A 12,430-nucleotide genomic window follows, 5' to 3' on the forward strand; every position below is an offset into this window, starting at 1 on the left:
ATTACCCCACTCTTCTTTAGTGTTAGTATTATTAGTTATTATTAAGAAAAAAAAATTGGTGTTGGTGTTCTGTTACCCTTTCTCAAAAACTAGTTGACAGGCACCATTATCATGCTTAAAGACAAATCCACTGGGAAGGCAGGAAAGTAGATTAATCTATCAGTGATCATTTAGACAACAAGAATATGAAGAATAAAGCAATTCTACAAGAAGTTACCCACCTAATTTACTAAATTTAATACCATAATCAACTATATGGCACAACTCCACCAAATCTTCTGAAAAACTAAATAAAAATTTCCAATCACCACATACCACAAAAGCCAGAGATCTACCAAAGCAAAGCACTACACTATGAATTTTACTCTGAAAAGCTGGCAAAGATTTCCAGGCAGCAAAGAATTTCACAACTGGAAGACGTCTTCTCAAGAACTAGACTGATGGAATTTTGATTCCTAATAGCTCATCTCTCAAAAGAAGTGTCATGAAAATCAATCAGGAGAAACAAATCAGGAGAGAATGTTCAGAGCATATAAATGCAGATGCATGTAAGTGGAAGAATTTCATTTCACTTTCTGAAGTAGTTTTGGCAGAGGAAATATGCAATACAAGCAACAAATCTTAATTTGGAACACTATTACATGGCATATTCATTCTGTTTACTTTAAGAAACTATTTACAGTGGAGTAATGTAGCTAAAATGAGAATTACAAAATAATATATGATGGCCAACATCTTCACTATTTTAAGGCTTGTCTGTAGCATATGAGCATCCAAAATATTTCCACAAAGAATATAAACTTGCACAATAAAAGGAAGAAAAACCACTATAACAATTATAATAGTCTTAAGTAGCAACAATACATTGACCAAAATGCTGGCAGGCATTTACTCAGCATAATGAAACAATTTAAGCTTAATTATCTAAGATCTAAAGGAAAAAGAATCTAATTGTACAACTTAATTAAATGTTTTAAGAGCTGCTTTTAAAAACATAGAAAACAAATAAACCTTTCAAAGAATACTGTATCTGTGACAAAAACCAGTAAGACAAGGAGTATTCACTGTTCTAGCTGAATTCCTACGCTTAGGCACAACGGAGTGCCTGATTAACTACTTTCTTTAAAGTGCTGTCCATAGTATTCAGAGAAGTAAGGTCTTCTGGTCAATCTCCCATTAAAAAGCACGGATATAATAATGATATAAAATTATTTAATGCATTTAAATCAAGGAAAAGACATGATTCTTTTCATCACCAGAAAGCAGGAACCAAATCCATAGGCTTTAAGAAGTGTTTGCATATGAGAGATACTGCAGAGAAATACTTATTTTTCCTAACAAATGTATGTAAGAAAAAGCCATCTAGAAGGATCAGCATCCACATTTCTTGTTCTTCAGCTCCTGGTGAAAACATTGCATAGGAAGAAATCAGCTGTCAATTTATAGTATTTCTGAGCATTGAAATGTTTTCAAAACATTACATATAACACATTTCAGAAGATGAAAATAGAAAAACCTTACAGGATAGTTTTACTATCCTTCTTAAATTACTGATCTAGTACCACTGCATAGAAAGTTTCTTGTTCTGTATCTTAAGATACTTGGATCTGTTAAGAATGTACAGCAGCACTCTACTGTGGGAAGCAACCACCTGAGGATTGAAAGACCATCTTTTTCTATTATTTTACCTGCAGATCTGGAAATTCATGTGTTTTCAGTGTCCTCTACCAAAATAATCCCATTTTTCCTCTGTTTAGTACACCTATTTAATACCTCTAGTGAGAAAGCATGAAAGGCAGCTGGTTAATAGATTGTTCTATAGTGAGTAAGAGCCATAGTTGGTATGTTTATAGTAGCAAAACTAATACATAGTTTTTAACTACTCACTATTTAAATAAAAGAAATGAAGGAAAATCAGACAGTAAGACAACTCTTTTTTAATGACAGTTAAAACTAAAAAATAAACAAGTAATTAAAAAAGAAATCTGAAGCACATGAGCATAATCCTTATAATCCTAAATATTTCCACAAAAGGTTTTATTCTTTTTCCCCAGCAGCTTTCCAATTTACTCACAGAGCTCCATTATCACATCATTAAAAGAAGCCAAAACCACAAACAGATAATCTAATTAATCAAACTAATTTGGCTACATCCAAAGAGAGAAAATTTCTACTTCTATTTATGAACATAAACAGCATTAAGGAATGACAATGAATCCACTTCTACTATCATTAGGAGGAACAACATTGTTTATTTCTTCTTGTCTCTGCTCTGTTTCCGAGGAAATTAAATTACAATTCTTAGTATCACAATTTATTAGATACATAGATTTGTTAGCACTTATGAAACAGTGGGTGAGATCTGCACTGAGCTGCTTATGAAGACAAAACCAGCACTTACAATTCAAAGATCAGAGGTTAAAATAACTCCAAGCTCTCTCTGAGCTTTGAGCTGTACCTTTCTGACTCAAGCTTTCTAAACAAACAAAAAGACAGGCAACAGTTTATCCACTACCCATGGAAATACATAAAGGATTTTAGCAAAATCTCCTTATATGCAACAGAACTGACTTTGTATCAAAACATGTTTTAGAAGACCGAATATTTAGTGGCAGTATTCAGCTTTTACTTGTTTTCAAAGAGATAAAAAGGTTTAAAATCTGTTGATTATTCTACTGGACATCCTTAGAAGAGCGAGCTTCATTACCTCACGCTACAGCAAGAGCAGTCTATGTTTCATTCAGTCCCCAGGAAGGGCCCTGAGCATCAGTCATAACACAAAAATAAGAATGTTATCTGCTGGCAGAGAATATTCTTTAGTAGGTGACCATCACATAAGTGTCCTGTTTAGGATGTATTCTCTTTCAGATTTTAAGAGAAATTAGCTATGTTTTTTCTTTAAATTCTGGCATGGTATAGATGGCACAAAAGTGGGTGAGAGTGAAGTACTACAAGGAATATATTAAAATGCTTTGCAGAAACAGGGACAGTATGAGGCCCATTTCTGATGGATCATCAGGTAAATTTGGGCTCCAGACCACAGTGGCTGTGTGAATGTCTTTCAGGTAGTGTTTTACAGATTTCTAACTCTTAGTTCAGCACTGGCTCAGAGGCTTGGGAAGCTTCAGTTTTTAAGGCTCCTGCAGTTCCCAAATGATGCAAAACCAGTGGAAAGATAAATTTCTCAAAGGGCATTGGAAGCTGTTTCTAGTTGGTAAAAACATTCTGTACTGGCACAAAACAAAGGAACAGCCCCAACACTACTATGCTAATTCTGAGAATTTAAATGCCTTCACTAAACGGATTCACGGCCTTTGTCCAGCTTCGAGAGAGGCCCAACTTCATGCTCTCAGTGACTATGCTCATGTTGTTATTTAAAAAGGCAAAGGAAGATACATTAAAAAACCCAAAGAGAATACATATAAACTCACAATATTTATATTAACATATTTTAAGATAACCTCTGATACCATCATGTATCTACCATATTACTGTGGGATGCACAGCGAGCTACTCACCTTGTTACTAGTTCTTCTTCTGGTTTCTCATGCTCTAAAAGGTGTTGAAAGTAATTCTGCAGGGCTTGAGCAGTTAAAGTTTTCTTTAAGTATGGATAGTAGAGGGGATGCCGTGCTATCACACCTGTTAGGCATTAACTGGCATTAGATGAAATAGGAACTGTTAAAACCAATTTGTATTTATCCTTTCAAAACCAATTTGAGGTCCTCCGCTTAACTGAAACTGTACATATGGATCCCCTTTAATGAGCTCCTGAATAAAAAACACAACAGTATGACAGCTCTCCCTCTGTCAGTAGAGATGTAGCGTGGAGCATGACACCAAAGAATGCTAAGTTACCACTAAGTGATCACTGGATTTTTTTCTGCTGCAAACAGTCCCTGCCACTGAAAAGACACCTAAAGAACAACAACATCACAACAAACAACCCACAGGCAATTCTCTTCCCTTAAATGGTTTGCAAGACTTAGATATTTAAGTAATCACAATTAACCACAACAAGGAATGATCAGTGACCAAAGGTTTGGTCCTTGCCCCACCTCTTGCACGGGATTCTGACGTAAGTATGACAAATCGCAATTACATTTTTACTTCTGTAAACATGCTTTATAAGCTTCAGCTAATTTTATGCTGAAGCTGAGGTTCCAGAGCAGGATCAGGAAAACAGCTTTGTATCACTGGGACCTTTCTAGCTGGACTTAAATTAGAGGTTAAGTTTGTTGTTGTTAGTGTTGTTCCTTAGAAAAGCTGCAGTGTCCTTGTATCTGAAGCAGTCTATTACATATACTTCATTCATGACTTAGCAATGCTACACTGCAACAGTGATCAATCATGGAGAAAGAAAAAGAAAAAATAGGAAAAAGAAAAAAAAATCAACATTGCTTCATTCTTCAACCCAAAAAAACTAGTTTCACAAACAAGGACAAGAAAACTATATTCCTGAATACAAATGAACAAAATTAATCAGTTTTAGCATGACAGCTAATAGCAAATCAAATCCCAAACGCACCTTTAATTCATACTGAGCTTTGAACACCACACGCTCTCATCTTCCAACAAGTAAGAGAGCCAATTGTTGCATGCAGAAGTAAGGAATAGAAGGAATTATTAAACAATGCAAGAAGCAGCACAATCAATGCAAAGAGACTGCACACTGAAATATACCATTTGCATTAGCAATATAATAAAAACATTCTTGTATGCATGAGAACAACTTTAGCGTTTCCTACTAATGTCAATGTTTTAGCCATAGACATGTTATAAAATTAATATATGAAAATATTATACATGATCAGACAACCAAGAAATTATATGATCTAACATCCATACATGAAGGACTAGCAAGTGATGTGTAAAAGACACTTTAAAAAGGCATTTCTTAACTTCTGGGAGCTCAACTTTCCAACCCAAAACAAAAACCTTTCTTTTTAGTATGACGTGCTAGTATTTTTTCTTAGTACCTCAGATTACAACAGCTGCTAATCAGAAGACTACAGATATTTCATCAGTAAATCCATATTCAATACACATTCTCATTTGTTTCAGCACAATTATAAAAAAAGGTCAAGAGATGTTTAAACAAATTAAGACTAGCACTTGATATGTAACTCTTATGTGAAAATGTTTCATCACTTCAGAAAGCAAAAGAAAGAAAAATACCTATGTTTGCAGAATTGCCTTTATCTCCACTTCTAGTATAGGCAAGATCTTCTAAGCGGTAAGTGTGTGGACCACTTGGCAGATCTGTACAACAAAAAAATCAATTCATTTTAATGGTGCTACAAATAATTGCACATTTTGAAGGAGTAACTGTCAGTTTAGGTCCATGTTTTTTGCATTGTTTGCAGTACTCTGAAAACATTTCCAGTCCTTCTTCTCACAGGAGCACCTAGAGAAAAAAAGGCAAGACTGAGGGGCCAACATTAGGAAGTTGATCCCTCCTGCTCCATCTCCCAAATCCCTTTTACTTTTTTACAGCCAAATGCATCCCCTTTTCCATGACCCTTCAATATGACTTTCATCTTGGCCTTAGCAATGCAGGACCTCTGAAGGAGGGATAGCAGCTGCTTGTCTTTTCTTGGCTAGCCAGTAGCTTTTGTCCCCTGAAGACAGAGATTCCTGCCTCCAATGCAGGTGGAAGATACCTGCAGTTGCTCCTGTCCTGACTGAACAGACGTTACAGAATTATCTGCTAATACCTGTAGAAAAGAGTAACAAATTCCTTTTCAAGACTGCATCTCTCATTTGCATTTGCAATATACAGCTTCTTATCCACATGTACAGAAGAAACCTAAGATTTCAAGTTACTACTTTTGTAAATATCTTTATAAGAAAAGGTATGCTTTCTAGGAAGCCAGTCTCAATTGTCAATGTCTGAGTATTGGATGTTTAAAGAACATGGAGGTTGTTGCACTTCACTGAATGAAGCTGATACGAAATAAATTATCCATCTATGCATCAAAAAGCAAACCCAGTGCTGTCCAAATCCAGCATTTAATATTGTGGGATTCTCACAGTATATACCCGAGGTTTGGTGGTTGTTACACAGCACAGATTTCCTGCAATTGTTGATTATGTGTAGTAGGCTGTCACCATCTACCTCCTGTTCTCTAAAGCGAGAGATGAAGCACCCACTTTGCTAATGAGTTTGAGCTATTCACTGATCACAGCATAACACTGCAACTTGAAGCATGGGCTATATGCAAGCTTTAGGCAGCAAGAATCGAGTAATTTTCAGTCAGTTCTGCTTCTGATCCAACTTTCCTACGGTCATATGAACTCTCCTTGGCTTTTCAACCTCACCATCAAATAACAGACTGACCTCCACTCCTGACTCGCAGTAAACTTCTCATCCCTCAGTCCTTCTCTCCTCTGTCCCCTTCCTGTCTTTTTTTCCATCCTTCTGGACACAAGTAGCAGTTCTCCCCCTCTCTCTGCTCCTTAGACACCTGCAGGGGGAATATGCAGGGCAGGGAAGTAACAGCCTTCCTGCTTTGTGGCAGCTTTGGTGCAACTGCTGCTGATGGCAGCCAGAAGCAGCAAGTCACAAACGTCCTGAATTTAAAGGCATTGATACAAGGTCTTGTAAATCAATTATGCTGGACTAACTTCATGTTGCAAGGCACAGTGCAATGTGAAAATACATCAGTCTGTCCCTTTTGTACTATATTGCTTCTGCTGAGAATACCAACCTATTTGGGTTGATTTTTTTTCCTTTTTAAATTTTGATTTAATTTTAGGCAGTAGGAGACCAGTATTATAGATCTTATGCTCCAAATGCTGGCCTGAGGTATCACTTAGAGCTTAGTGCACCTACCATGCAGGCATGAGTAGGTATGTACTCTGTGAACTGCATCAGGTGATCAGGTAAACCCAGCCCTAGCCTAATCATCCTAACCTTCAACTGCTTCCTGCCCACAGGAAATTGCTGACAAAGACTGAACCAGGTGAGCCAGGCTGACCTGGGTAAGAGAGAAACTATGTCCAAGTCCTACTGGCTGCAGTTTTCACTGACCCTGTCTGTGGCAGTGGCAGCTGGACAGATCCCTCAAATCCATTTGGGTATGGGGTAGGAGATATATTGGATAACAAAAGTGGCTCAGTAGGGCATGACACATAATTTGTACAGTGTATCTAGGTTTGGTTGAAGGAGATCAGTCAACACCCACAGGAGGAGCTCTGCTGGCACATGGCAACAACAAGGAAAACATAATGAAGAACTAGGGGCTCACCACAGCAACCTCTTCTACTGGCACACTTGCATCAGAAAATATTCCCACAATCTGCCAAACAACTTATCACCACTGAAATGCTTTAATTAAGACCTAGAGTTTTATAATATATATTGGGTCTCTGTGAAAGGTGAGCTGAAAGAGTGATTACAGTCCAGTCTGGCACATCAGTTCCTCAGTGGTAAAACTCACAGTAACATGAAATTTGAAGAAGTTAAAGCATACAGTGAGAAAGAGGAACACAGCACACTTGTTTTGAGCTTGAAGCTCACAATCTTTTCCACATTCACTCGCTAGCAGAAATGTACCATGAAATGTGGCAGAAAATATTTAAGGGTGTATTTATTTAATTGGGGAATATTTTTTGTGATTAAACATCTCCACTGAGAGTGGATCTGAAAATTCACCTAAAGCTCATTGCTCATTTTGGACAAGACTACCACACTTCCTACACTAGAGAAATCACATTAATTTTAATAATTTCATTCAATATACCATTCAAGACAAAATGTGGTGCTTTATCACAGGCTGAAATTTGACAATATCTAAATTGCATAAGCTACAGAAATCTTTTCTCCATCAGATGTTTTACACAGTCAGTCTCTGACAATCTCCCTTTAAACAAAACCAGTTTAAGTCAGTGTTTCTGGTATTCTCACATATTATTACCCTAATTGATTTATCTTTCATTATCTTTTTATCAGGAAATTGTTTTCATTTAATAAACATCTTAAACAAATGTACAAAAGAATTCCCTTCAAAGCTAGGGAAAATGGTAAATACAAATTCCACCCTCTCAGAAGCACATCTAGCACATATTTTAAATCCATTTTCACATATTTCTCTTATCTATTCAACGACAACTAACAGTCCCTCACCCTTGAGATAACCATGAAACTAAGAAAAATACTTTCCTCTCTAAATGCTTACAGAAAATGCTTTAGCAGAGGCTATTCCTTTTACAGTCTAACCCATTTGTCTTTCTCATCCATGCTGTCCTACATTAAGCCACAAAAGTAGGTAAGTATTTAGTCACATGCAGAAAACATTTATATTTACAACCAAGGGCAAAAGTTTAGAGATGCTTCTCAGGGGAAACAACCAGAGAAATTCTGCTGTCTCTCAAAAGTGGAATTTTGCCTGAAAAAAGGCCTGAAGAATTCAGTAGCTAACCGCTGGAGTCAGGCACCTCTGAAAGTTTTCTCAAGTTATAAGAAGGCAGTAGGGAGTCCAACAGCTTTTTGTTTCTCCCATATTTAGCACTGTAGTCACCCTGAAAAAAAACCCCAAACCCAGGACTTTTGCTAACCCTTTCATTAAGCCAAATAATTACTTCCTATTCCTTAACTTGCCCAGTCTGATGGTGCAAGTACCACTCTGCCCTCCTGAGAACTCCCAGGGAGCTGAGAGATGCTGCTAAGACATTAGATTTCCAATAGATATAAGAGCTGAAACCTACTTAAGACTTTAAATTGTTTCCACACAGCACAAATCATTCTATTGAAGAGATCTTTGAATAGATGGGGAAAATAAACACATGCATGGCAATCAGGCATCCACTATCAGTGGCTTTCAAATGGCAATAAACACAAAGTCATGTACATATTTCAAAATTTCTCTATGTGATACAAACATTCCTTACTAACTCATATTAATTGTTACACTGTTCTACTGCTAGCTTTGAGAAAACACTGCTCACCTTTATCTGGAATCCAGTGTAAACCTTAACATATAAATGCCTTAATAGCATTAATTTTTTAAGTATACACAGACTTTAATACCTGAATTACTCTTTCACCATCAGTATTATTTTCAGAAAATTTTCCAACTTGTAATTTTTAGGCAGAGTCATCTGATTGAGATTTTCAAATACCTAGCCACAGCTTTGAACTAATTCTCCCAGTTCTCTGGTAAGCAAAAATAAGATAATGAAGACTGTTTGGACCAAAAGGGAATAATGGAGCATGCTATACTTTAAGAAATACCGTAAATAGTTCAGCCATTAGCAATAACAAAAATTCTCAGATGTCCAGCGCTTTCAATAATTGCTTGTATGAGCAACTCTGATTTAACATTTCCTTTTCATTGCAGACATCCTGATCTGCTCCGTTCAGCTCACTGGTTAGCCCTTCTCAAGGTTTTTTTTCTTCTCAGAGAATTTGGTTAGACAAGTCTAGCAGCAGCACAGCAACTACACAATCACACTGGCTTATTACCCCAGTATAGTTTCTTTTAAAGTCACCAGTTCCAGGCTGATCCCCTTCTTGTTGATTTTGTGAAAGCTGCCATATGGAACAGGAGCGAATTTTAATTATCTAAGTCCTGTGAGTCCATAAATAATTCTGTTCATTTGTCCTCTATTCTGAACGCTATTTTGATGTAAGATAAACCCAACTATTCACAGCACTCACGAAAGCTAACATTACAGTATACTTTGGAATCACTTTGAAATTTCAAGCCAGCTTTACATGATCTTCGGTTGTATTTAAAGCTTAGAGGTTTTAATAAAAATGTACTTCCATACTTCTTATAGTCTCAAATACTACACGACACTTCCAAGAAAACAGTTTACCTTTGCAACAGCCATAAAAATGTATCACATAAGGAGGCAAAATGTATTTCAGAGACAAAATCCAACACAACTTACAAGGATGAAGATAGCAGATGATAAATTCACAAGTACAAAGATGAACATACCTTTCAATTCACTGCTAATCTTAGGTAGATCAAATGAAACCACCTCATCTGATGTAAACGTGAGATCCTCCTCAAATATCTCAACATGCTGCCCATTTAAAAATAGGTTGATCTGTACAAAGAACACAGATTTTCAAACAGTCAAATCAGAAATACATTACAATGTGAATAAATAAAGCACATTCCTAATTAAGTACTGATCTAGCAGACTTCCAGTAATAGCTTTACATATAAGGCTCTGTTGCTCCCTTTTAAAAGGTCACAATACAATAATAATTCATTATAAACCTAAAAGAAATCTTTGTTTAGGGAAAAAATGGTATAAAAAACCCCAAAGGAATTCTTTGTCCAGCTTGGTATTTTTTAAAGGAAGACAAATCTCTTTCCATCTCACTCTATATACGGCAACATTGCATGTCACAACTCTTGACAGCTGAATCCCAAAACTTGAACATTTCCACCTTTTCCATGATGCAACCCTCTTCTTAATATTGCTGTCTGTATTACAGACAAACTTCTCACTGCATTCTGTGTTTATCTTCAAATATATTTTGTGAAAGTTGCTAAAAAAATACATCAATACAGGAATTTTGGGCTTGGTTGTTGCTCAGTAGCAACACTCAGTAGACTCTAAGTCAAGGACTTTCCAGTTTCCCATGCTCTGCCAGCAAGCAGGTGCACAGAGAGCTGGGAGGGAGCACGGCCAGGACAGCTGACCTGAACTGGCCAGAGGATATTCTACACCAAAGGGCATCATGCCCTTTACATAAACGGGGAGAGTGGGGAGTTGGCTGGGAGCTACCGATCACGGCTGGGGGATAGGCTGGACATTGGTCAGTGGGTGGAGGGACACTCTACAGGTGTGTCCCTTTCTTGGGTTTTATTCCCCTCTTACTTTTTTGCCACATCCCTTTTTTAATAATACCAACAACTACTACTTTGTTTTAATTATTAAATTGTTCCTATCCCAACTTGTGTAGCTTAATTTTTACCATTTTTCCAATTCTTCTCCCTGTTACACTGGGGAGGGGGGAGGTGAGAGAGTGGCTGAGTGGCACTTAATTGCCAGCTGGAAATAAACCCCAACCAACCTTTTTCACGCCCAGCACGGGGGTTAATGGACTGAGATAAAAAGAGATCTGAGTAGACTATATTAGAACAAATTTCTTACAAGCATTTGTTGCATTAGTTTAATAGCCACTGGCCACAATGATTTATTCGCTCACCAAGTTGATGTGTTTGTTCCTTAAGTTCAATTATGTACCGCCTTACTTGCAGTATGTGTTCTCTGTTACAATGTTTATCACCCATGGAAACCGGGCTGAGGTTATCAAGCTGTACTTTGTAACACTGGCTAATGATATGATATAATTGCTGGTTGTGAAACTAATCTGATATTTGCACTCAGGATTGCTGTCATCCCTGTACTTGGGAGTCATCTATCAGCAACCATTGATAATTACACCTTTTACCTTTTCTCTTTGGAAACTCAGACCATGGAGAGGACACACTTCCTTTCCTCTTCCCCTTATCCTCCAGCCTAATTACAATAGATCTTGAGAATTTTAAATATCCTGGGATGTTCAAAGTAGCACGTTCCTATCATTATGGCTCCACAGAATCAATTAGATTGGGAAAGATCTCTGAGATCACTGAGTCCAACCTATGATCCAACACCACCATGTCAACTTGACCTAAGTGCCACATTAAGTCTTTCCTAAACATCTCCAGGTATGGTGACTCCACCTCCTCTCCGGCAGCTGTAGTGTGTGATAAGGTCTGCCCTGAACCTCCTATTCCCCAGGCTAAACAACCACCGCTCCCTCAGCTGCTCCTTGTGAGACTTGTGCTCCAGATCCTTCACTAGCTTTGCCAGCTTCTTTCGATGTGCTCCTGCACCTCAAAGTCCCTCCTAAATTGAGGGGCCCAGATCTGGACACAGGACTCAAGATGTGGCCTCACCAGTGCTGAGTACAGGGGGACAATCACTGCCCTGCTCCTGCTGGCCACACTATTGCTGACACGGGCCAGGATGGCACTGGGCACACTGTTGGCTCATGTCTCGTGAATGTGTTCCAGGTCTTGTTTAAAGTTTAAACAGATATTTAAGACCATTTCTCAGAGATCAGCTCTGCATAGAAAGACTTGGGGCTGATGGCTGATGGAAAACTCAACCCGTCAGTGTACGTTCACAGCCCATAAAGTCAACCCAATACTGAGCTGCACCAAAAGGAGTGTGGCCAGTCAGCTGCAGGAGGTGATTCTCCCCCTCTATTCTGTTCTTGTGACACCCCACCTGGAGGACTGTGTACAGTGCTGGTGTCCCCAAAATACAAAGGACACAGATCTGCTGGAGCAAGTCCAGAGGAGACCATGAAGTTCATAAAAGGACTGGAGCAGCTTCCCTTCAAAGACAGACTGAGGAAGCCTGGAGAAGAGAAGGTTGCGTGGAGACCTCACAGCAGCTCACCAGGATCTGAAGG

The 12,430-nt window shown here is 38.0% G+C and overlaps 1 protein-coding gene across 1 annotated transcript in view; it reads right to left on the bottom strand.

Moving 5' to 3' along the window:
• Window positions 1–12,430, bottom strand: part of LOC131083494 (uncharacterized) — a 57,693-nt gene that overhangs the window by 4,532 nt on the left and 40,731 nt on the right. The window contains exons 16-18 of the mRNA XM_058024271.1: window positions 9,948–10,059; window positions 5,179–5,262; window positions 3,519–3,642 (exon numbers count right to left, since the gene is read on the bottom strand). Of these exons, the coding sequence (XP_057880254.1) occupies window positions 3,519–3,642; window positions 5,179–5,262; window positions 9,948–10,059 (320 nt within the window). The remainder of the gene's footprint in view (window positions 1–3,518; window positions 3,643–5,178; window positions 5,263–9,947; window positions 10,060–12,430) is intronic.

This window comes from Melospiza georgiana, chromosome 5 (assembly GCF_028018845.1).
Source record: "Melospiza georgiana isolate bMelGeo1 chromosome 5, bMelGeo1.pri, whole genome shotgun sequence".
Lineage (NCBI taxonomy): Eukaryota > Metazoa > Chordata > Aves > Passeriformes > Passerellidae > Melospiza > Melospiza georgiana.